Source organism: Silurus meridionalis, chromosome 6 (genome assembly GCF_014805685.1).
Source record: "Silurus meridionalis isolate SWU-2019-XX chromosome 6, ASM1480568v1, whole genome shotgun sequence".
Lineage (NCBI taxonomy): Eukaryota > Metazoa > Chordata > Actinopteri > Siluriformes > Siluridae > Silurus > Silurus meridionalis.
Genome location: NC_060889.1, coordinates 24,711,248 through 24,737,557, shown reverse-complemented (window position 1 = coordinate 24,737,557; position 26,310 = coordinate 24,711,248). Strand labels below are relative to the sequence as shown.

The window sequence follows — 26,310 nt, the reverse complement described above, 5'->3', positions numbered from 1 at the left end:
CATTTGGCGCTTCATGAAACTAAAAGCTGTTAAACAACTGGAATACTGTATTGATAAGATTCCTCTCCTTAGTCCCAAGACATATATTTAGTTTAGTTTAGAAGAGGGAATGCTACACAGTGGCAAACATGACCTTGTTACAACTTTTTGAGATGTATTATGCAATTCAAATTGAAAATTCCATTATATTTTCCTTAAAATGGTATAGGTTTATAAGATTTGCAAATCATTGCAGTGTATTTTTATCTGCATTTTAAGCAGTGTTTAAACTTTATTGGAATTGAGGTTGTAGTAATGATGACATTTTTAATGTCGAAATTTTAAGTATCAGTCAAATAACCCTTTAAAAAAATACATTTAATTCAGAAATGTATCAAACTTCTGTGTGCAAAAACCTAACCTCAGCTGCTGTTATCTAACCAACTATGTGCCAGTATCAAATGGCCACTTTATCTCCAAGATTTAGGCCTCATTATATCAGAGAGAAAGCACTGGTTAAAGTGGTAAATAACTTGCTATTGGCCTCTGATCAAGGCTGTGTCTTCTTGCTTGCCTTAGAAATAAGCTTTCTCATTGCATTATATCTCATAATAACAGATTTGCACCCAAGTTTCCATTACATTTTGTTTTGTAGTTGATCCTATGCTATATCTATGCTTTATGCTTTCTTTAACACGGTTGTTAGTATAATAAACTTAATTATCTACTTATAGAACTTACAGAGACATAACATGTAGTTTTATAATTTCAATCTTATTACAAACGGCGGTTAGTGAGAATGTCATGTCTGATATTAAACAGTAGAACAGAACACAAGAGCTGGCTGGAAAACAATATTTATTTATTTATATATACAGTAAAACATAGATGCTACATATATAGTCTGAGATGATAATAATAAAAATACAGTACAATTATAAAATACAAAATACAGTCATAATTAAAATAACAATGGCTAAGCTTACATGTAATTTAAAGCTCTTCACAAAGCATTGTACAGCTTTATATATATAATTTTTTTTACTTAAAACACTCAGACATGAGAGGCAATAATCTAGTGGAGAACAAATAGAGAAAAAAGTAGAGAAAAAAAAAACCGTACATGAGCCAAATAATGGTCTAAAAATAACAGCTTACTGAAGGACAATACCATATGTAGAGGGGACAATATTTAATTATTTTTAAAATCTTATTCTCTTTAAAGTACACTAAGGCATAAGTAAGTAAATAACACAAAAACACATAGTTAATACTGAATTCCACCAACATTTTGTAGATTAACACATTCAGCTCCTGTTTTTCCACTAACATTTGTTTTTCAACATTAATTTTTAATTATTTTAAAAGTTGAATTTTTGTTTTTTTAATTTGTAGTTGGAAAGTTTTCCATTTCTTATGGACCTAAAAAAGATGGGAATTTACAGTTAACAATACAGACTGCTATATTGTATGATTTGTCAAACATTTGGCAAAATTGCATAAAAATCCAAAAAGTTTCATAAATATGTGCTCTGAGCATGAAAAAACTCAATCCAGTAAACTAACCACAGAAATAGAAACATACCAACATATTATCTGGCTTATTATTATTATTAGGGCCCGAGCACCGAGGAGCAGGCCAGAATGGCCTGCACCAGAGGTGCGAAGCCCTATTGTTTTCCTTAGAATTTATAATTTTTTATTTATTTATTTATTTTTTTTACACACATTGGCAATTTGGGGTCCCTTAACATACTCGAAAACTCTTGAAATTTGGCACACACGTCAGAGTCCTTTGTCACTAGGGCCGGACAAAGGCTGGTATTAAGGCGTGGCAGGGGGGCTCTGTAGCGCCCCCTGTAATTCAAAACCAAACATTCGTGCACAGATTGGGCAATTATGTTTGCACATGTACGAGAGTTGGTACGCATATAGATCTCATCGAGCCGAACAACTTTCGCCCTCTAAACTATGAGCTACGCCCAACAGGAAGTCAGCCATTTTGGTTTGTTTATAAGTGCATGCAGTGAACTTTTAAATACTCCCCTAGAATTCATGCGATTGACATCAAACGTGGCGAACATGATGCCGAGACATTGCACTTGCTAAATTGTGAAGGGATTTTTGATATCTCGAACGGTGCTGCCATGGCGAGGCGACAAATTTATGGCGAATTTGGAGAACAGGAAGTGTTTAATATCTAAAGCAAAAAAATGTCTTATTCAGATGACACGCTGTGTATATGTTCTGCCAAGGATTCCGTTCGCATCGATGTGCCTATTGTGAATCTCGGACATAGCGCCACCAACAGGCGCCAGGAAGTGTGTCAGTCACAAAAGGTGGATTTTTTGACAGTTGCATGTGGTGAACTTTTAAATACTCCTCCCAGGATATTTATGCGATTGACACCAAACGTGGTCAACATGATGGCGAAACATTGTAGATAATAAATTGCGAAGGAATTTTTAATATCTCGAACGCCGTTTCCATGGCAATGCCTCAAACTTTACTTTCATTTTCAGGCGTATTTAAGCACTTGGCATGCACTTTGTGTGCCTTAACATGCTCGAAAACACCGGAGATTTGGCACAGACGTCAAAGTCGTCTGCCATTAGGACCGGTCAAAGGCTGGAACATAGGCGTGGCAATAGGGCTCTGTAGCGCCCCCTGTAATGCAAAAACAAATATCGGTGCACAGATCGTGCAAACATGTACGCACATGTATGAGAGTTGGTAGGCCTATAGATCTCATAGACCCGAACAACTTTCACAATGAAACCTATTAGCTCCGCCCAACAGGAAGTCGGTCATGTTGGGTTGTTTTATAAGTGCATGCAGTGAACCTTTCAATACTCCTCCTAGGATATTCATGAGATTGACACCAAACGTGGTCAACATAATGCTGAGACATTGCACTTGCTAAATTGCGAAGGGATTTTTGATATTTTGAACGGTGCTGCCGTGGTGAGGCGTCAAACTTAAATTTTTTTTCAGGCATATTTAAGGCTTTTGGCGTGCTTAGATTAACTTGAAATTTGACACATACATCACCTTTGACAAGTCACATACATCACAAGTGTGGACAATAAGGTCGGACAACGGTGTGTCTCTTAAGTGGCTCACTAGCGCCCCCGTTTGTCTAAAATGTGGGGTTTCTTTTACCTACAGTCCCCAAATGGGTCAGTAACAACAAAAATAGTCCACTGAAATTTACCCACTTGATGCACTTGCCCACCGTGCATTGCTTTCTGGGAGGCACCGTATAGCGATACACAAACGTGCGTGGGCCCGACATCGCTGCTTGCAGCTATATTTAGGCCGAGCACCGAGGAGCAGGCCAGAATGGCCTGCACCAGAGGTCTGACCCTATTGTTTTCCTTTAAATTTTTTATTATTATGATTTCTTTTTTTTAATTTTTTTTTTTTTTTACACACATTGGCAATTTGGGGTCCCTTAACATACTTGAAAACTCTTGAAATTTGGCACACCGTCAGAGTCCTTTGTCACTAGGGCGGACAAAGGCGGTATTCAGGCATGGCAGGGGCTTTGTAGCGCCCCCTGTAATTAAAAAACAAACAAAATCAAGGGATTTTTGATATCTCGAACGTTGCTACCATGGCGAGGCGACAAATTTATGGCGAATTCAGAGAAACAGGAAGTGTCTAATATCTAAAGCAAAAAAAATTCTAATTGTATGACACAGCGGTTTGTATGTTCGCCAAGGATTCCGATCGCATCGATGTGCCTATTGTGAATCTTGGACATGGCGCCACCAACAGGCGCCAGGAAGTGTCAGTCACAAAGGTGGATTTTTAGAGTTGCATGTGGTGACCTTTTAAATACTCCTCCCAGGATATTTATGCGATTGACACCAAACGTAATCAACATGATGCCGAGACATTGTAGATGATAAATTACAGCGTGATTTTTGATATCTCGACGCTGTTCCCATGGCAACGCATCAAACTTTACTTTTATTTCAGGCATATTTAAGGCTTTTGGCGTGCTTAGATTATCTTGAAATTTGACACATACATCACATTTGACAAGTCACATACATCACAACTGTGGACAAAAGGTCGGACAATAGTGTGTCTCTTAAGTGGCTCACTAGCGCCCCGTTTGTCTAAAATGTGAGTTTCTTTTACCTACAGTCCACAAATGGGTCAGTAACAACATAAAATAGTCCACTGATATTTACCCACTTGATGCACTTGCCCACCGTGCATTGTTTTCTGGAAGGCACCGTATAGCGATTCACAAATGTGCGAGGGCCCACCATCGCTGCTTGCAGCTATATTTAGGGCCGAGCACGAGGAGCAGGCCAGAATGGCCTGCACCAGAGGTCTGACCCTATTGTTTTCCTTTAAATTTTTATTATTATGATTTCTTTTTTTTAATTTTTTTTTTACACATTGGCAATTTGGGGTCCCTTAACATGCTCGAAAACTCTTGAAATTTGGCACACACGTCAGAGTCCTTTGTCACTAGGGCGGACAAGGCGGTATTCAGGCATGGCAGGGGCTTTGTAGCGCCCCTGTAATTAAAAACAAACAAAATCAAGGGATTTTGATATCTCGAGCGTTGCTACCATGGCGGCGACAAATTTATGGCGAATTCAGAGAAACAGGAAGTGTCTAATATCTAAAGCAAAAAAAATTCTAATTGTATGACACGCGGTTTGTATGTTCGGCCAAGGATTCCGATCGCATCGATGTGCCTATTGTGAATCTTGGACATAAGCGCCACCAACAGGCGCCAGGAAGTGTGTCAGTCACAAAGGTGGATTTTTAGAGTTGCATGTGGTGACCTTTTAAATACTCCTCCCAGGATATTTATCGATTGACACCAAGCGTAATCAACATGATGCCGAGACATTGTAGATGATAAATTGCAACGTGATTTTTGATATCTCGAACGCTGTTCCCATGGCAACGCATCAAACTTTACTTTTATTTCAGGCATATTTAAGGCTTTTGGCGTGCTTAGATTATCTTGAAATTTGACACATACATCACATTTGACAAGTCACATACATCACAACTGTGGACAAAAAGGTCGGACAATAGTGTGTCTCTTAAGTGGCTCACTAGCGCCCCCGTTTGTCTAAAATGTGGGGTTTCTTTTACCTACAGTCCACAAATGGGTCAGTAACAACATAAAATAGTCCACTGATATTTACCCACTTGATGCACTTGCCCACCGTGCATTGTTTTCTGGAAGGCACCGTATAGCGATTCACAAATGTGCGAGGGCCCACCATCGCTGCTTGCAGCTATATTTAGGGCCCGAGCACCGAGGAGCAGGCCAGAATGGCCTGCACCAGAGGTGCGAAGCCCTATTGTTTTCCTTAGAATTTATTATTAGGGCCCGAGCACCGAGGAGCAGGCCAGAATGGCCTGCACCAGATCTTGACCCTATTGTTTTAATTAAATTTATTATTATTATTATTATTTTTTTTATTTATTTATTTTTTTTTACACACATTGGTCATTAGAGGTCCCTTAACATACTCGAAAACTCTTAAAATTTGGCACACACGACTGAGTCCTTTGTCACTAGGGCCTTAGAAAGGCTGGTATACAGGCGTGGCAGGGGGGCTCTGTAGCGCCCCCTGTAATTAAAAAACAAACATTCGTGCACAGATCGGGCAATTATGTTCGCACATGTACGAGAGTTGGTAGGCATATAGATCTCATCGACCGAACAACTTTCGCCCTCTAAACTATGAGCTCCGCCCAACAGGAAGTCAGCCATTTTGGTTTGTTTTATAAGTGCATGCGGTGAACTTTTAAATACTCCTCCTAGGGAATTCATGCGATTGACATCAAGCGTGGCGAACATGATGGGGAGACATTGCACTTGCTAAATTGCGAAGGATTTTTGATATCTCGAGCGTTGCTACCATGGCGGCGACAAATTTATGGCGGTCGGAGAACAGGAAGTGTTTAATATCTAAAGCAAAAATGTCTTATTCGGACGACCACGCGGTGTGTATGTTCGGCCAAGGATTCCGATCGCATCGATGTGCCTATTGTGAATCTCGGACATAGCGCCACCAACAGGCGCCAGGAAGTGTGTCAGTCACAAAGGTGGATTTTTGACAGTTGCATGTGGTGAACTTTTAAATACTCCTTCCAGGATATTTATGCGATTGACACCAAACGTGGTCAACATGATGCGAGACATTGTAGATGATAAATTGCGAAGGGATTTTGATATCTTGAACACCGTTCCCATGGCAACGCCTCAAACTTTACTTTTATTTCAGGCATATTTAAGCATTTGGCATGCACTTTGTGTGCCTTAACATGCTCGAAAACACGGAGATTTGGCACAGGCGTCAAAGTCGTCTGCCATTAGGACCGTTCGAAGGCTGGAACATAGGCATGGCAATAGGGCTCTGTAGCGCCCCTGTAATGCAAAACAAATATCGGTGCACAGATGGGGCAAACATGTACACACATGTAAGAGAGTTGGTATGCATATAGATCTCATCGACCGAACAACTTTCACAATTAAACCTATTAGCTCCGCCCAACAGGAATTCTGACATTTGGATGGTTTCATAAGTGCATGTGGTGAACTTTTAAATACTCCTCCTAGAATTCATGCGATTGACATCAAACATGGTGAACATGATGCGAGACATTGCACTTGCTAAATTGTGAAGGATTTTTTATATTTTGAGCGGTGCTGCCATGGCGGCGACAAATTTATGGCGAATTCAGAGAAACAGGAAGTGTCTAATATCTAAAGCAAAAATGTCTTATTCGGATGACACGTAGTGTGTATGTCGACCAAGGATTCCGATCGCATCAATGTGCCTATTGTGAATCTTGGACATAGCGCCACCAACAGGCGCCAGGAAGTGTGTCAGTCACAAAGGTGGATTTTTGACAGTTGCATGTGGTTAACTTTTAAATACTCCTCCTAGGATATTCATGCGATTGCCACCAAACATAATCAAAATGATGGCGAGACATTGTAGATGATAATTTGCAAAGTGATTTTGATATCTCGACGCTGTTCTCATGGCAACGTGTCAAACTTACATTTTATTTCAGGCATATTTAAGGCTTTTGGCGTGCTTAGATTAACGAAATTTGACACATACATCACATTTGTCGGCTGTTAAGTGTGTCCAAAAGGTCGGACAAGGGTGTGTCTCTTAAGTGGCCCACTAGCGCCCCTGTTTGTCTAAAATGTGGGTTTCTTTTACTTACAGTCCCCAAATGGGTCAGTAACAACATAAAATAGTCCACTGATATTTACCCACTTGATGCACTTGCACACCGTGCATTGTTTTCTGGGGGGCACCGTATAGCGATACACAAATGTGCGAGGGCCGCCATCGCTGCTTGCAGCTATATTTATTAGGGCCGAGCACCGAGGAGCAGGCCAGAATGGCCTGCACCAGAGGTCTTGAGCCTATTGTTTTCCTTAAATTTATTATTATTAATATTTTTTTATTTATTTTTACACATTGGTCATTAGAGGTCCCTTAACATACTCGAAAACTCTTGAAATTTGGCACACGTCAGAGTCCTTTGTCACTAGGGCCAGACAAAGGCCGGTATTAAGGCGTGGCAGGGGCTCTGTAGCGCCCCTGTAATTCAAAACCAAACATTCGTGCACAGATCGGGCAATTATGTTCGCACATGTACGAGAGTTGGTACGCATATAGATCTCATCGAGCCGAACAACTTCGCACTCTAAACTATGAGCTACGCCCAACAGGAAGTCAGCCATTTTGGTTTGTTTTATAAGTGCATGCAGTGAACTTTTAAATACTCCTCCTAGAATTCATGCGATTGACATCAAGCGTGGCGAACATGATGCCGAGACATTGGACTTGCTAAATTGCGAAGGATTTTGATATCTCAAGCGGTGCTGCCATGGCGGCGACAAATTTATGGCGGTCGGAGAACAGGAAGTGTTTAATATCTAAAGCAAAAATGTCTTATTCAGACGACACGCTGTGTATATGTTCTGCCAAGGATTCCGTTCGCATCGATGTGCCTATTGTGAATCTCGGACATAGCGCCACCAACAGGCGCCAGGAAGTGTCAGTCACAAAGGTGGATTTTTGACAGTTGCATGTGGTGAACTTTTAAATACTCCTCCCAGGATATTTATCGATTGACACCAAACGTGGTCAACATGATGCTGAGACATTGTAGATAATAAATTGCGAAGAATTTTTAATATCTCAACGCCGTTCCCATGGCAACGCCTCAAACTTTACTTTCATTTTCAGGCGTATTTAAGCACTTGGCATGCACTTTGTGTGCCTTAACATGCTCGAAAACACGGAGATTTGGCACAGGCGTCAAAGTCGTCTGCCATTAGGACCGATCAAAGGCTGGAACATAGGCGTGGCAATAGGGCTCTGTAGCGCCCCTGAAATGTAAAACAAATATTGGTGCACAGATCAGGCAAACATGTACGCACATGAGCGAGTTGGTAGGCATATAGATCTCATCGACCGAACAACTTTCACAATCAAACCTATTAGCTCCGCCCAACAGTAAGTCGGCCATTTTGGATGGTTTCAAAAGTGCATGTGGTGAACCTTTCAATACTTCTCCTAGGGAATTCATGCGATTGACATCAAACATGGTGAGCATGATGCCGAGACATTGCACTTGCTAAATTGCGAAGGGATTTTTGATATTTTGAACGGTGCTGCCGTGGTAAGCCAACAAATCTATGGTGAATTCAGGGAAACAGGTAGTGTCTAATATCTAAAGCAAAAAATGTCTTATTCAGATGACACGCAGTGTGTATGTTCGGCCAAGGATTCCGATCGCATCGATGTGCCTATTGTGAATCTCGGACATAGCGCCACCAACAGACGCCAGGAAGTGTGTCAGTCACAAACGGTGGATTTTTTGACCGTTGCATGTGGTGAACTTTTAAATACTCCTCCTAGGATATTCATGCGATTGACACCAAACGTAATTAACATGATGGCAAAACATTGTAGATGATAAATTGCAAAGTGATTTTTGATATCTCGAACGCTGTTCTCATGGCAACACGTCAAACTTTACTTTTATTTCAGGCCTATTTAAGGCTTTTGGCATGTTTAGATTAACTTGAAATTTGACACATACATCACATTTATCGGCTGTTAAGTGTGGACAAAAAGTTCAGACAAAGGTGTGTCTTTTAAGTGGCTCACTAGTGCCCCCGTTTGTCTAAAATGTGGGGTTTCTTTACCTACAGTCCCCAAATGAGTTAGTAACAACATAAAATAGTCCACTGATATTTATCCACTTGATGCAATTGCCCACTGTGCATTGTTTTCTGGAAGGCACCGTATAGCGATACACAAATGTGCGAGGGCCCGCCATCGCTGCTTGCAGCTATATTTATTTTTTTATTTTTTATTTTTTACACACATTGGTCATTAGAGGTCCCTTAACATACTCGAAAACTCTTGAAATTTTGCACACACGTCAGAGTCCTTTGTCACTAGGGCCGTACAAAGGCTGGTATACAGGCGTGGCAGGGGGGCTCTGTAGTGCCCCCTGTAATTAAAAAACAAACATTCGTGCACAGATCGGGCAATTATGTTCGCACATGTACGAGAGTTGGTACGCATATAGACCTCATCGAACAACTTTCGCCCTCTAAACTATGAGCTACGCCCAACAGGAAGTCAGCCATTTTGGTTTGTTTTATAAGTGCATGCGGTGAACTTTTAAATACTCCTCCTAGGGATTTTATGGGATTGACATCAAACGTGGTCAACATGATGCCGAGACATTGTAGATGATAAATTGTGAAGGGATTTTTGATATCTCGAACACCGTTCCCATGGCAACGCGTCAAACTTTACTTTCATTTCAGCCATATTTAAGCCTTTGGCATGCACTTTGTGTGCCTTAACATGCTCAAAAACACCGGAGATTTGGCACAGACGTCAAAATCGTTTGCCATTAGGACCGGTCAAAGGCTGGAACATAGGCGTGGCAATAGGGCTCTGTAGCGCCCCCTGTAATGTAAAAACAAATATTGGTGCACAAATCAGGCAAACATGTACGCACATGAACAAGAGTTGGTAGGCATATAGATCTCATCGACCCGAACAACTTTCACAATCAAACCTATTAGCTCCGCCCAACAGGAAATCGCCCATTTTGGATGGTTTCAAAAGTGCATGTGGTGAACTTTTAAATACTCCTCCTAGGGAATTCATGCGATTGACATCAGAAGTGGTGAACATGATTTCGAGACATTGCACTTGCTAAATTGTGAAGAGATTTTTGATATTTGACGGTGCTGCCATGGCGAGGCGACAAATTTATGGCGAATTCAGAGAAACAGGAAGTGTCTAATATCTAAAGCAAAAAATGTCTTATTCGGATGACACGCAGTGTATATGTTCGGCCAAGGATTCCGATCGCATCGATGTGCCTATTGTGAATCTTGGACATAGCGCCACCAACAGGCGCCAGGAAGTGTGTCAGTCACAAAGGTGGATTTTTGACAGTTGCATGTGGTGAACTTTTAAATACTCCTCCTAGGATATTCATGCGATTGCCACCAAACGTAATCAACATGATGGCAAAACATTGTAGATGATAATTTGCAAAGTGATTTTTGTTATCTCGAACGCTGTTCTCATGGCAAGCGTCAAACTTACATTTATTTCAGGCATATTTAAGGCTTTTGGCGTGCTTAGATTAACGAAATATAACACATACATCACATTTGTCGGCTGTTAAGTGTGTCCAAAATTGTCGGACAAGGGTGTGTCTCTTAAGTGGCCCACTAAGCCCCGTTTGTCTAAAATGTGAGGTTTCTTTCACTTACAGTCCCCAAATGGGTCAGTAACAACATAAAATAGTCCACTGATATTTACCCACTTGATGCACTTGCACACCGTGCATTGTTTTCTGGGGGCACCGTATAGCGATACACAAATGTGCGAGGGCCGCCATCGCTGCTTGCAGCTATATTTTTTTTTATTTTAATTTTTTTTATTTTTTACACACATTGGTCATTAGAGGTCCCTTAACATACTCGAAAACTCTTGAAATTTGGCACACACGTCAGAGTCCTTTGTCACTAGGGCCGTACAAAGGCTGGTATACAGGCGTGGCAGGGGGCTCTGTGGCGCCCCTGTAATTAAAAAACAAACATTCGTGCACAGATCGGGCAATTATGTACGCACATGTACGAGAGTTGGTACGCATATAGATCTCATCGAGCCGAACAACTTTCGCCCTCTAAACTATTAGCTCCGCCCAACAGGAAGTCAGCCATTTTGGTTTGTTTTATAAGTGCATGCGGAGAACTATTAAATACTCCTCCTAGGGAATTCATGCGATTGACATCAAACGTGGGGAACATGATGTCAAGACATTGGACTTGCTAAATTGCGAAGGGAATTTTGATATCTCGAACGGTGCTGCCATGGCGGCGACAAATTTTGGCGGTCGGAGAACAGGAAGTGTTTAATATCTAAAGCAAAAAATGTTTTATTCGGACGACACGGGGTGTGTATGTTCGGCCAAGGATTCTGATCGCATCGGTGCGCCTATTGTTAATCTCGGACATAGCGCCACCAACAGGCGCCAGGAAGTGTGTCAGTCACAAAAGGTGGATTTTTTGACAGTTGCATGTGGTGAACTTTTAAATACTCCTTCCCGGATATTTATGCGATTGACACCAAACGTGGTCACCATGATGCTGAGACATTGTAGATGATAAATTGCGAAGGGATTTTTGATATCTTAATCGCTGTTCCTATGGCAACGCGTCAAACTTTACTTTTATTTCAGGCATATTTAAGCACTTGACATGCACTTTGGGTGCCTTAACATGTTCGAAAACACCGGAAATTTGCCACAGACGTCGAAGTCGTCTGCCCTTAGGAACGGTCAAAGGCTGGAACATAGGCGTGGCAATAGGGCTTTGTAGCGCCCCCTGGAATGCAAAAACAAATATTGGTGCACAGATCGGGCAAACATGTACGCACATGTACGAGAGTTGGTAGGCATATAGATCTCATCGACCCGAACAACTTTCACGATCAAACCTATTAGCTCCGCCCAACAGGAAGTCGGCCATTTTGGATGGTTTCATAAGTGCATGTGGTGAACTTTTAAATACTCCTCCTAGGGAATTCATGCGATTGACATCAAACGTGGCGAACATGATGCCGAGACATTGCACTTGCTAAATTGTGAAGGGATTTTTGATATTTCGAACGGTGCTGCCATGGCGAGGTGACAAATTTATGGCGAATTCAGAGAAACAGGTAGTGTCTAATATCTAAAGCAAAAAATGTCTTATTCGGATGACATGCAGTGTGAATGTTCAGCCAAGGATTCCGATCGCATCGGTGTGCCTATTGTGAATCTTGGACTTAGCGCCACCAACAGGCGCCAGGAAGTGTGTCAGTCACAAAAGGTGGATTTTTTGACAGTTGCATGTGGTGAACTTTTAAATACTCCTCCTAGGATATTCATCCAATTGACACCAAACGTAATTACCATGATGCCGAGACATTGTAGATAATAAATTGCAAAGGAATTTTTTATATCTCGAACGCTGTTCCCATGGCAACGCTTCAAACTTTACTTTTATTTTAGGCATATTTAAGGCTTTTGGCATGCTTAGATTATCTTGAAATTTGACACATACATCACATTTGTCGGCTGTTAAGTGTGGACAAAAAGGTTGGACATTGATGTGTATCTTAAGTGGCTCACTAGTGCCCCATTTGTCTAAAATGTGGGGTTTCTTTTACCTACAGTCCCCAAATGGGTCAGTAACACCATAAAATAGTCCACTGATATTTACCCACTTGATAAACTTGCCCACCGTGCATTGTTTTCTGGGAGGCACCGTATAGCGATACACAAATGTGCGACGGCCCGCCATCGCTGCTTGCAGCTTTATTTATTATTATTATTATTATTATTATTATTATTATTATTATTATTATAGAAAACACCGAAGCCACAGAATGCCCTCCTTGCCACTGATTGTCACAGATTATAATTTGGAAAGTGCTCCCAGGCGCTCTCTAGCGGTAGGAACTGGTCTGTCAGTGTTTCTCGTTGCTCTCTGACCTAGTTGGCTGTTTTAAGAAGTTACATTCATAGCACAGCTGTTTTACATTAATGACGCCACTCCAGTCTAAAATCAGCGATCAGAGAGATCTGGAAATGACCAACTTTTAGAACTTTAAATAACTTACTAAATCAGGGGTGCAAACACGTATAGTCCTTACTTAAACAATATATATGCACAAAATAAATGTCTGACCCCATATTTAAATAGATGTAAGCTAATTTGCATTGACCATGTATAGACATTTGTGTGGGGGTTAGCAGGTGTGAGAGAATGCACACTTCTACTCTGGAATATATAATAAAACTCCAGGACAGGCCTGATAAGAGTTTACATTTTACTGTCTATTATAATAATAATAATAATAATAATAATAATAATAATAATAATAATAATAATAATAATAACAATAATAATAATAATAATAATAATAATATAGTTTTATCAAATTGATAAATGATGAATTTCACATTGGTGTGTGGATAAATACATTCAGCTCCTGTTTTTCCACTAGCATTACATTCAACATTAATTAAAAAAAAAAAGGAAAAAAAGATACTACATTGAGCTTTCCATATTCTACAGTGCATCTTAAAAAAAAAAAAAAATAAATAAAGTGTATATATATATATATATATATATATATATATATATATATATATATATATATATATATATATATATATATAGTTTACCTGTTCTATCTTTACTAATTTAGTTTGGAAAATGTTTGCTATTATTATTATTATTATTATTATTATTATTATTATTATTATAGATAATATACTGCCTGCTAAGAATGCTCTTCCTGCCTCTTAATGCCACTGATTATAATATAAACAGTGCTTCCAGGCGCCCTCTAGTGGTTGGAGCTGGTCTGTCAGTGTTTTTCATTGACCTAGTTGGATGTCCTCCAAAATTACAAAGAACGTTTAAAAATAGCACACTGCTTATTTAAATACATTTACATTTAAGGATATTTGTGGATGATAACCAGGTGTGAAAGCATGCACACTTCCACTCTGGAATAGATAATGAACCCCCAGGACAGGACTAATAATTGTTTACAATTGATATCTAAATAAAACATTTACAATATACTGTATATGAGATAGTAATAATGACCTACCTGCATTATTCCTTTTGCTCTTAACCTTAACCTGGGCATAAATTGCATCAGCAGGTTCAGGGACATCCTCTAAAATATGAAAAAGACACACAAAAAGCAGTTTCAGAACAAAAACTGAGAAAATTCCAATTAAATTAAACAAAGATCTGATTTAATGATGGTTACTGCATTGATATACAATTTGATTTCTGCTCATCTTCACTTGAGTCAAACAGTAAGTACAACCCCAATTCCATAAAAGTTGAGACAATGTGAAAAATATAAATTTAAAACAGAATGCAATGATACAAATCCATATTCTATCTATTATTAAACAAACATGTTAAAAACTTAAACTGAACTAAACTGTTTAAACTGAAAATATATACTATTTTGAGCAGAAAAAATAAGGTTATTTTGAATTTAATGGTTGCAAAAGGTCTCAAAGAAAGTTGGGACTGAGGCATGTTTACCACTGTGTAGCATCATGTCTTCTGTCTGTATACATCTGAGAACTGAGGAGACCAGTTGCTGAGGTTTTGGTAGAGGAATGTTGTCCCATATGTGTCTGATACAGGATTCCTGCTCAGCAGTCCTGGGTGTCCTTTGTTGTATTTTTTATTTGATTATGTACCAAATATTTTTAAATGGTGAAAGGTCTAGACTGCAGGCAGGCATTTCAGCAACCAGATTTTTTTTTATTATTACAAAGTTATGTTATTGTAATAGATTCAGTATGTAGTTAGCATTGTCTTTCTCAAATAAGTTTAAAATAAATTACAAATGACTTTATTTCTCTCCTTTAAATAGTAAATTCTCTCTGTTTAAACATTTGATATGCTTTCTATGTTCTATTGTAAATAAAACACTGGTATATGAGATTTGCAAATCATTAAATTCTGGTATTTAATCTAACTTTTACACAGTGTCCCAACTTTTTTGGAATTGAGATTATATTAAATGGTGTGGAATTTGTGGTGCATTAACTGGGGAGGCATTGCCGGGGTGGTCAACATTAGATCTGTATCAGGCAGACATAGAGAGAGAAGAGAGCTCTGCCCACCCCTCCCGTTGGGGTATTCTCCTCATGGATATTTTGCTGGAGCAGACATCCAGCCACAAATTTTTTTATCCTTTCCGATTTTGCCATTATTAAAGATTAGCTATATCAAAAAATAATAATGCAAAGACATCCCAGTTGTTGGTCCTGAAGATCCACAGGAAAATATTCCTCCGTCATAATCCAAAGGTCAAGCACTTGAGAAATGAGAAAACATTCCTTTACCAACTACCAAAACACAAAAAGGTGGTTCAGAATTAACCCATGGATATGTTTGACATGGGGTCCCACAGTGATAAGAGCAGCCCAGGGATCTTGAAACGCAATATTGACGTGACGGTCCAATTCTGTGTGAATTATCGAAAAGTTAATGCTGTGTCTAAATTTTGGTGCGTATCCAAAACCTTGCATTGACAAACTGCTTGTTTGTACCATTTTGTCATGCTTCCATTTGGGCTGTTTGGCACACCAGTGATGTTTCTATATCTTATGGACTGAAAGCTTCACAATGCATACACTGCTGCCTACTTAGATAAAATAATTTATAGTGATGACTGGCAGCGGCATTTACAACACCCAAGAGCAGTCTTGAGAACCTTGTGGTGGGCAGGACTCACAGTAAACCCAATTAAGTGTGCAACTGGGTGGGTGGAAGCACCTAATCTGGGTTTCCACTTGGGTCATTGGCAGGCGTGCCTACAAATTACTAAGACAGAATCGATTACACCCGCCTGAGAACCTTGACCAGAAAGGCAGTGAGACAGTTTTGGGGCTGGCAATTATCGTAGGTTTGTTCCTAAATATTTCGATTGCACTAGACCTCTTACTGATCCTACTAAAAATGAAACACTAGATCCGGTCCATTTAATCGATTTATCAAAACCAATTTATGTATAGTGATAAGAATAGAAAATGACTCCTACCTGCATTATTCTTTTTGCCCTTTACCATAACCTGGGCATAAGTCACATCAGCAGGTTTAGGGCAATTGCCTGAAGTATGAAACACACAAAAAGGAGTTTCAGAACAAAAACTAAGAGCAGAGCAACTGAATTACAGAAAACATGTAGTATTTGACTGAATGTTCCCACATATGTATGTTTGCCTAAGTAGATCTGTAGTGTGGAGAGTGTTTACTTCTGTGTATTGTGGGTGTTTGAACTTATATTACCTTCATCTGTTTTCTGCTTTAGTTCTGAGTACAGAGTGTCGGCTTCCGCAGTGCTCTTTTCTAGTGTTTTAGCATTTACTAGGATATAACACACCAATTATAATTAATGTCTTAAAATTCCACAGCTATTGTATATTTACATCTTCTGTTATTTTCATTGTAGTTACTGAGCATTTCTAAATGGTTACTAAATACTATACTTTAAGATGAATAACTGGAAAACAATTGATGGGGTTTACAATGTTAAATTGAAACAAACACTTGCCACAAAAACATTGAAATCATTTATTCCTACCTTGTTTTTGTGTTTTTGAGGGTTTTTAGGTCAATATCAGCATAAGTCACATCACATCCTCCAGCAGCAGCATCTATAATATAGACACAGATTTGATTTGCCATTCTTTGTTTTGTTACAATTCTGTAAATAACATCTAAACCTTCACATGCTACAACACAGGCCCAGTCCACCCACAGTCCAGAACCAGTTAAAACTATCTGTAACTTTGTCAACTTTTGAATACTAACTTTATCTAATTATGAACACAACATGAACACTTCCCATGATATTCCACAAAGTAAGTGGTTACAATTATCCACTTAATGATACACAGCTGTCAAATCTAATCTTTAAACTCATTACTCAAATATATTACCCTCACAATGCTGCTATTTTCAGTTTGTGCTTAGTTTTGCATTCAGTGAATTGCAGATGTGTCAGATTCACATTGGGTAATTATATGTGTTATTTGAGGACATTTCAGTTCTTGGTCCTGTGGCTCACTAGTTATCATAGCAGTATATTTGTTAGATAGTAAATTCATGAGAGCAGGGAGGCAGATGCAAATGCAAAAATTTATCTCAGAAAAAGACTAAACACTAGGAAATGGCTCGGCTAACACTAGGGACTGTAAAAATATAAACAAAAAAGAGTGCAAATCAAAGAAAAAATCACTACCGTATTTTCCGGACTATAAGCCGCTACTTTTTTCCCACGCTTTGAACCCTGCGGCTTAAATGGATTTTTCCTAGACACTAATGTGGCTAATAAGTAAACTTATTAGTAAAACAAAACTTATAAGTAAAACAAAACAGGCCTAAAGGGGAACAGTCAAAGACTGGAATGACAAGGGATGCCTGGAGGGAAAATATAAAAGATATCCATGACATAGCTCACCCTCCCTCTTACAGTTTTAGCAGTTTCAGAAGGGAGGCTGGGTGATGAATCTTTGGTACAAAGTCCGAAATTTGCTGTATGATTGTCTATTAGCTTATTGCAAAACTGTCCATCATCTTATGCACTTTTAAATTATTTAAATTAAGTGTACTTATTGTAAGGGAAAGAAATATTGGTGAGCTATCAAGATCATTTGTTATGAATACTCTGTAAATATGACAAAACCATTCTTGAAGATGAATTCATGGAGCTGTAACTTAAATGTAAAGCAGTAATGACCACATTTAAAGCTTTGCTGCAGCTACACACTAAACCCAGGTTGTGATGTCTATACATACATATTTCCAACACCACAACACAAACATGCTTTCCTGCTCTCAGTCTTCCTGCTGCTGATTGAGCACAACTGTGCTCTGTTACACAGAGTCACAGACACAGACTACAAAAAGAAATTTTATTCACAGACGAGCGAAAATAAAGCGAAGTAAAACACACACTGTAACGCTTGTTCTTGATGTATACCTACATTTTATACTTATTTCTTTGTAGTTTATTAATTTTTCTGTTTGACCTCATTTGCACCAGTGAAGTCTGTTTGTGAATTGTACAAATTCATGCATTTTGAACATGTTTTGAATTATGGTTTTGTATTTGTCTCCCTCTTAGTTAAGCTGACCTGTTCTTGTATTCAATGGCAAACACTAGCAGAATAATGTATTAAATCCTGTGTCTTTAAAGTTCTTCCTGTATGCCTCAGTTCTGACTTGATGATTACTTCTTGTTTATTCAATCAGCAATTTAAATGCATCTGCCATATTACTGAATGTAGTGTAAATGTAGTGTAAATATTTCTTTGCCTAGGTAAAATTGCTGTCCAGAGAATTTGTGTATACTATTTGAGCTTATAATATCTTACCTTTATCTGGGTTTTGCTTCAGTTCTGAGTACACAGTGTCAGCTTCCTCACTGCTCTTTCCTAGTGAAGAACACTCACTGATTAAGTGTGTTATAAAACACAACATTTATATTAACCGCACAAACTTCCACAAATTCAGTACATTAACTTATCTATTACTTTCATTGTATTTATTAAATGATTCTGTATAAAATGAGTTTCTGAATAGAATACATTAAGATGAACAATTGGGAAATAATCCAAAGGCTTTAACAAAACCTTATATTTCATTAACATAAAAATGTATCCACTATGCAAATAGGATAATTCAGTCCTACCTTGTTTTCCCTTCGCTTTCTTAAATTTTTTAATGTTAATTTCAGAATAAGTCAAATCACTCGGTTCGGTGGCAGCATCTAAAAGAGAAAAGACGTGGGTTTCTTTTCTCATTCCTCATAACAATGCTTTTCATAAACATTTTCACAATCTATACTACAGTTCTGAAACAATTCCTGCAACCAATTACATTACAACATTCAAGATCCTGAAAAGTGCACCAAAAAAATATATATAAATCTTAGGATTGTGCTGAAATCAGCCCTGTACATCACATAACTCACTTATTACTGATCACTTGTTTAGTTTTCCTTAATTAGTACACCTATTTAAGTTTGAGTTTCTGTCTGTGTCTCATACTTTTGTTGATGTTTTCAACTCCATGTGCTTTTATTTGTATTTCAGATTTGAGCTCAGTCTTTGTGCAGTTTTGCTTAGTATCCATGCTTTATGTTCATGGTGTGGGTTTTCATTAATTTTACTTAATCATTAATTTTAGTTATTAACTTATATGTGGCTTGGAGATGAGGATTCTGACACTGAACATGATGGAACAATATTATCAATATTTTAATGACACAAGATTGCTTTGACACAACCAAACCACTGGAGGAACATGGGAGAAACACTATGTATATAAAAGCAATCTTAAAAGAAGTGTAGTTCCTTTATGAATTATTCAGTAAAGATAGATTTCTTTCAATTTTTAATTTCAGGTAAATAATGTGTGCTGGAGAACACACTCCTGCACACTGCACTGTATATGTTAGTTACAATGAGGTAACTAGCTAAGAAATAGATAGAAGTGGTAACAGTAAAATTACCTTTGAAGGGCAATATAAAAATAAATAAAATAAAAATATTACCAAACATTATATTTACCATATATTTTTTAAGGTTTATGTTTTTAGATTTATTCACAGAGGAAACCACATCATTCGGTCTAAGTGCAGAGACTAAATTCTAAAAAAGAGATTTCAGACTGTTTGCATGGTAAAGACTAGTAGCTAGTGAAAACTATTTGTTTCTACAAAATGTCCCATGTTCTTTGAAAATAATGTGCAATAGACAGTGTTACCTTTACTGTGAAGTTTGAGGTTCTTCATCTCAATGTGTAAATCTTTCATATCACATGGCACTCTGGCTGCATCATCTAATAAAGAAGTTTATTTAGATTAAGGCTGAAGGCAATAGGTAAAAATAAAGGATAAAAATTTTGTTTCATGGAGGGTTCTAACCGTTTTGCTTATTTTTCTTGTCACAACATCAGGATAGTTTCCATTGCTGGGGCCAGCTGCAGAATTAAGTAAAATATTAAAACAAAACCATTAAAGGAGCTACTGAAATGTATTGTTGCCAAATGTGTGTTTTATTCATGTAAATAAACTATACCTCTGGTCATGATATCAGCATTTGCATAGATGCTTTCAGCACCTATTAAAAAGAGAAGTAAAGACTATAAAGCAAAAATATTACACAAAAGCATAAAGTGTATATTATTATTGCAAACTGACCTGCAGGCTGTGTGGTGTCCTGATTTACTGTAGAGGGAGGCTGATATTCTACACCTTCTCACCAGAGTAAAACAATAACACATTAAAATATTGCCTTTACACAAATGTATTTGATTAAACTTTGAACACGTAAGATAAAAGAAGCTTTATGGAAATTCTGCAAAAATAAATACAGTATAGCAGATATCAAACCTTTTTTCTTCCTGTAGCGCAACAGCAGAATGAGTGCAATTATTATGATGACAAACACAAAGGCCAAACATAGTCCCAAAATTGCACCACTGGATCCAGAAGGTGAAACTGGAAGAAGAATGAAACCTGAATATCCATTTAAACACTGCGTAGTTAAACTGTATTGTTGAAACTCAAATTTAAAGAAGAATAAATGGTTTCCTTACCGCTGACTGAAACCCAGCTTTTCACTGATTCTCCTCTCTCTGGATGTTTACAGTGGTAGAAACCTTCATCTGACTTTGAGACACTACTGATGGTCATCACTCCTGTAGTCTGATCCTGGATGATTGAATCATGTTTATAGAATGCAATACCAGTTGAGATGTTTGTGTTGTGATATAAACAGCGTAAAGTCAGAGGATTTCCCTCAGTTACAGGATGGACAGGACTGTCCAGGATCACATCACCATCTGTAGGACAGAGAAAGACAACATACTGAAAACACAAACATTGTAAAATATGGTAATAATTGTATTATGACAGGACTTGAATTATTTGAAAACACATTGCATTCCTTTATGAGATTCTTTTTATGGGGCTGTTGTTTAACATGCTGTATTTAAATGGAAAAAAATACAACAATGAGACCGCACTCTCAGAAAAGGTACAAAATTTTGTTCTTTTAGTGTATTTTAATCTTTTACCTGAAAAGGTGCATATACAGTAGGATTTAAAAAAATATATTATTATTAAATCTAGTAGACTGCGTGACATTTACAAAAAAAAAATGAAAAGTATTATTTTGAGAAATATATTTACAGGTTATACAGTATATAAGCTATATGACTACTCAAATAATGGTTTATGACCCACTGTCATCTGGCAGAAAGAGATACAAATGCAGATTAAAAATATGAGACAAAAACTGTCTGATGATGAGAAAATTTGTAGATTAAAGAAGGGCAAAACAAAAAAAACTTATCTGGATTAGGACTATGACCTAAATTTCAAATCAAGTGTATATATGCTGCACTAAATTAGCATGGTGTAAGTCCTTAAATACTCTGTAGCTGTAATTATATAAAATTATGTATCATTTAGTTAGTCAATGCAACAGTCTTTAGGGCTGTTAGATGTTCTGGAGCCCATTATGGCCTGGATGTTGTAGTTGGAGGCCTTTCCACAAATTAACGACACTTAGAGGTACAAGTGTTCACTTTTAATTTTTCTTCTATTTTATTTGTGGTTTCAGTACTTCAGTTCAGTAATTTCAAACAAACTTTAAAAACTACATTTTAAAAGTACTTAAAGTTTATATGGAATTTACAAATTACTAACTAAATTAAATTAATAGTTAATAGTTGAATTGAATAGAATTAATAGAAGTTAGATTTAATATTAGATACGCTTATGGATAACACCATGGCCTAGGAGATCATATCAAAGTCATTCAAACCTGCTCTCTGTTCTGCCAGCAACACACGTAACATAATTAATCCTAAACAATATGGCAGTATCTTTAAAATATTCCTATCTATAATTGTAGTCAGGGCCGGTTCTAGATATTTGGAGGTCCTAGGCAAAATTTATATTGGAGGCATCACAGCCTCCTTCCTTCCACAATTTCAGAATAAACAGAATAACTTAATCTACAAACTTTTTATTATTTATACAAAACCTGTTATTAGTACTTTTATATATTTACTTAAATGTGTATATTAATAAAACTTTTACTAAGGTCTACACTAAAAAAAAAAAAAAAATGGTATGAAAGTTCATATAGACTATCTTCTTCTTCTTCCTTGGCCATGACATGTCATTAGCTAGGCTACACTCTAAAATAATAATTTGTTTAATATTTTTTTTATTTCTTAAAATTTGAACTTTAGTAGGTTTAAGATTATAATTTTATTATAAATGATACACAATGACACAATGACTAAATCTCCCAGGACTTTTAGTCATTTGTTAAGTAATTTATTTAAAATAACACACTTACTGACTAATTGAAATAATGAATATTTCTGCCTGCCCTGCATATAAGGAGTAAAATTAAATTTTATCTAGCATCTGCAATTGCTGTTTTTATTTACACACTTTTACTTTTTCTTTAGTATTTTAAAATTGTCACTGTGCTGTTTTAAACTCAAAATAAACCGGCCACAAATAATAATCCACCTTCAATGGTGCTGGCAGGAATCGGCAGAATAAGCCTCCCTTTATTTTAATAATACTTTATAATCAAAAACAGGTGATGGAAGCTCACATAGCTGCATCACTAGCAGCTTTATTATGTGTTTCATTATGTGCCTGTATAGCTTCTCATTTCCATGCCAATGAAATGCATTCAGATGCATTCAGATGTGAACTCATTAAAACATTAATACTAATTGGCTTCACTTCAGGTGAGGGACAGTTATTTTTATCTAATTGGTAAAGAGCCCTGTCTTACGCTGCCTGTCTTGATTGATGAACTTTTGTCTAGATTTGTCAGGGTTATAAAGGCCCCCATCCAAGCCCCAAACCCTCTGCCTATATATAGCAACAGCCATGACTGTAGTATATACATTATATTAAAGCTTTAATAATTTTTTACACTAAACTATGATGAGATGTCTATATAGTAGATCAGGTTTATGTATTAAATTCTACTGATGAGAAGTGATAAAGACTCACTGTGTACTGTGATGTTAACAGATTTACTGCGTTCTCCAGATTCAGACTGACACCAGTAAACTCCAGTGTGTGATGGAGAGAGGGAGCTGATGTTACATGTAGATCCTGAAACTGATGAACAATCAAGCGATGCCTCACTGTGTGTGTATCTTCTCACTGTCCATCCAGTAGAGTCTCTCTGGTCCTCACAGCTCAGTGAGAGAGAATCAGCAGTAAAGTGTTGAGTTCTGCTGGGATTGATGATCAGAGACACTCGGGGAGATTCACCTGTTAATGTATATTATTATTATTATTATTATTATTATTATTATTATTATTATTATTATTATTATTATTAACATTTATGCAGATATTTAAAACTATATTAAGATTAATGTTGTTTAAAAATAGGAAAGTTAAACTATGAAAGGTCAAATATTTAACTATATGCTGTACTAAGCATAAAAGATGCAATCAATGACAATCATTTACAAAGTAAACAGTCGCTTCCTCTTTGAAATTCTGCGGTTTACTGTAACTGAATAAAACATTTAAATACATTTCTTTATTTATCTCTCTGCCTGTTTTTATCCAGAGTGATTCATGATAAAAGCTTAAACCTTCTCCTCTTCACTCATTCATACGAAGGCATGTAAATACTACTGAAAATACTACTACTGTACTGTACTCACCAGTAACATTTACCCAGAGTGCATCACTGTAGTGTGTGTAGTAGACTGGGTTTCCTCTTCCAGCTCTGCATCTGTACTGACCTCCATCAGAGACGCTCACTAAGGTGAAAAGAAATGACCTGATTCAGTCTTGGTTTCACGTCTCTGTGTGTCTTTGCTCCAGTAAAACTTCCATCCAGCAGACTGCAGCTTCAGTGTACAGTTCAGAATCACTGAGTTTCCTGACAGTGCAGCTCCTTTAAGGTCTGATGTGAGTTCAGGTTCAGGTTTTTCTGTTGGAAATTAAATATAAGTTTAGAAAGTGAAGTTACTACATTAATCACTTCTACAGTTAAACATTACAATGATCTCTGTGATGATGCTAATTTACTTCCTTTTATATTCCTGCAGTTTGACACATAATGAGAATTAAATTAGGGATATTAAATGTAAAGCTCCACTTTGAATCAAGTGAGGGTCAGAAAATAACTTGTGTGATGATGCAGTTCTCTAATTTCTCTATAATCTACATTCATAAGTGTATAATCTACATTAAGTGTAAAAAGTAGAAAAAAAGTAAAAAAAAAAAAAATATATATATATATATATATATATATATATATATATATATATATTTTTTTTTTTTGAAAAGAACACAAAGTCTACTGTAAAACTCACAAATAAAATAAACACTCTGCTGAAAATAAACACAAATACATTTTGAAAATGATTAAAGTATAAACAATCTACATTATTTAAAACATTTTACTGATTTTGCTACAGTCTTAATTAAATGAATCTTTGTGAGCTTGTTGAGATGTTATAATACTATACGATAGATTTTTCTCTCATTATACAAATATAACAAAAACGTAATAATGATAATAATAATAAGAAGAGGAATAATAATAATAAGAAGAGGAATAATAATAATAAGAAGAAAATAGGTGCATTGTGCACAGTGTGCAAAAAAACAGCCAGACAATAGACATGTGCATTATGCACTGTGCAAAATTATATATAATATCATTTAACAATATGCTTCAGATAAAATATAACATTGCTTATATTAGTTTAAATCCAAGCTTAATACATGTGACCATTTTTCAGCATTAATATAGTATAATACTCAGCTTTGCCAAGAAATCAGTGTATAAAGAGAGTTCACAAAAATCAATAATCATGCTTTAGAGTAAAGTTTAGCATATATACAGTTTAGCATGCAGCATATGATCAAGATGCTTGTAGATGTAATACATGTTGTAAAGGCCAGTGAGCAGATAAGGCTGATGGATTAGAATTGAGATTAGAAAAAGAAAAACGTCAGTTGTAGAAAATGAGGGGAAATTTCATGGTGAAAGAACAATAGTGTCAGGTCCTGAGGAATAGGATGGACCAGGATCATCTCCAGTTGCCATGGGGGATGTTGAAGTATAGTTAGGAGAGACAGAGCCTGGGGAAAAAGGCTCGATCAGCAGCTCGGGTTCAGTTTAAGTAGATGCGTCACGAGTACGAACCGGAGATTTATTTGAGGTGGAAAATAGATGTAGGAGGAGCAATAAGTCACTCCAGAAAACATATACACCATGGCCAGTACAAAGTGGTGACCACACACACCAGACAAAGAGACAGAGAAAATATAACAAAACGTAATAATAATATTAATAGGAAGAAGAAGAAAATAGATGCATTGTGCACAGTGTGCAAAAAAACAGACAGACAATAGACATGTGCATCATGCACTGTGCAAAATTATATATAATATCATTTAACAATATGCTTCAGATAACATAACATTGCTTATATTACTTTATATCCAAGCCTAATACATGTAACCATTTTTCATATATATAGTATAATACACAGCTTTGCCAACAACTCAGAGTATAAAGAGTTCACAAAAATAAAAAATATCATGCTTTAGAGTAAAGTTTAGCATATATAAAGTTTAGCATACAGCATATGATCAAAAAGCTTGTAGATGTAATACATGTTATAAAGGCCAGTGAGCAGATAAGGCTGATGGATTAGGATAGAGATTAGAAAAAGGAAAACCGGCAGTAGATGATGAGGGGAAATTTCATGGTGAAAGAACAATAGTGTCAGGTCCTGAGGAATAGGATGGACCAGGATCATCTCCAGTTGACATGGGGAAGTTAAGGTATAGTTAGGAGAGACAGAGCCTGGGGAAAAAGGCTCGATCAGCAGCTCGGGTTCAGTTTAAGTAGAGGCGTCACGAGTATGAACCGGAGATTTATTTGAGGTGGAAAATAGATGTAGGAGGAGCAATAAGTCGCTCCAGAAAACATATACGCCATGGCCAGTAGAAAGTGGTGACCACACACACCAGACAAAGAGACAGAGAAAATATAACAAGAAATAAAAATAAAATAAGCAAGCAGCATGCAGGCCAAATGCATTAACTATACTTAAACAGCATCTATACATATTTATTCAACACACAAGTAGAAACTTAAGTG

At 37.1% G+C, this 26,310-nt stretch overlaps 2 protein-coding genes and 1 long non-coding RNA gene across 4 annotated transcripts in view; 1 reads left to right on the top strand and 2 right to left on the bottom strand.

Moving 5' to 3' along the window:
• Positions 1-1,334: 1,334 nt before the first annotated feature.
• LOC124387245 lies at positions 1,335-16,691 on the bottom strand. Of its 2 annotated transcripts, none has more exons than XR_006926121.1 (4): positions 16,412-16,691; positions 16,164-16,232; positions 14,202-14,270; positions 1,335-1,401 (listed from the first exon to the last, which is right to left on the bottom strand). It is a non-coding gene; the product is annotated as an uncharacterized LOC124387245 (long non-coding RNA). The 2 variants fall into 2 exon arrangements; XR_006926122.1 differs by lacking the exon at positions 1,335-1,401 and adding an exon at positions 11,694-11,920.
• A 42-nt stretch (positions 16,692-16,733) lies between these two features.
• LOC124387537 (low affinity immunoglobulin gamma Fc region receptor II-like) lies at positions 16,734-24,933 on the bottom strand. The gene is made up of 11 exons (XM_046851948.1): positions 24,924-24,933; positions 23,181-23,447; positions 20,729-20,974; positions 20,523-20,630; positions 20,331-20,384; positions 20,209-20,250; positions 20,055-20,110; positions 19,895-19,969; positions 18,819-18,896; positions 18,502-18,561; positions 16,734-16,779 (listed from the first exon to the last, which is right to left on the bottom strand). The coding sequence occupies exons 1-8, from the start codon at positions 24,931-24,933 to the stop codon at positions 19,940-19,942; spliced, it is 813 nt and encodes a 270-aa protein (XP_046707904.1). The 3' UTR covers positions 16,734-16,779; positions 18,502-18,561; positions 18,819-18,896; positions 19,895-19,939.
• A 1,213-nt stretch (positions 24,934-26,146) lies between these two features.
• The window catches only part of LOC124387536 (Fc receptor-like protein 5), a 207,781-nt gene continuing 207,617 nt past the window's right edge, over positions 26,147-26,310 (top strand). Inside the window, 1 exon segment of the mRNA XM_046851947.1 lies at positions 26,147-26,153. Coding sequence (XP_046707903.1) covers positions 26,147-26,153 — 7 coding nt within the window.

Coding starts and splice junctions, on each gene's coding strand:
- LOC124387537 (XM_046851948.1), bottom strand. Junction 20,975..23,180: donor TGTTAACATCACAGTACACA/GTGAGTCTTTAT, acceptor TCTGTCCTACAG/ATGGTGATGTGATCCTGGAC. Junction 20,111..20,208: donor TGCTGATATCATGACCAGAG/GTATAGTTTATT, acceptor TTAATTCTGCAG/CTGGCCCCAGCAATGGAAAC.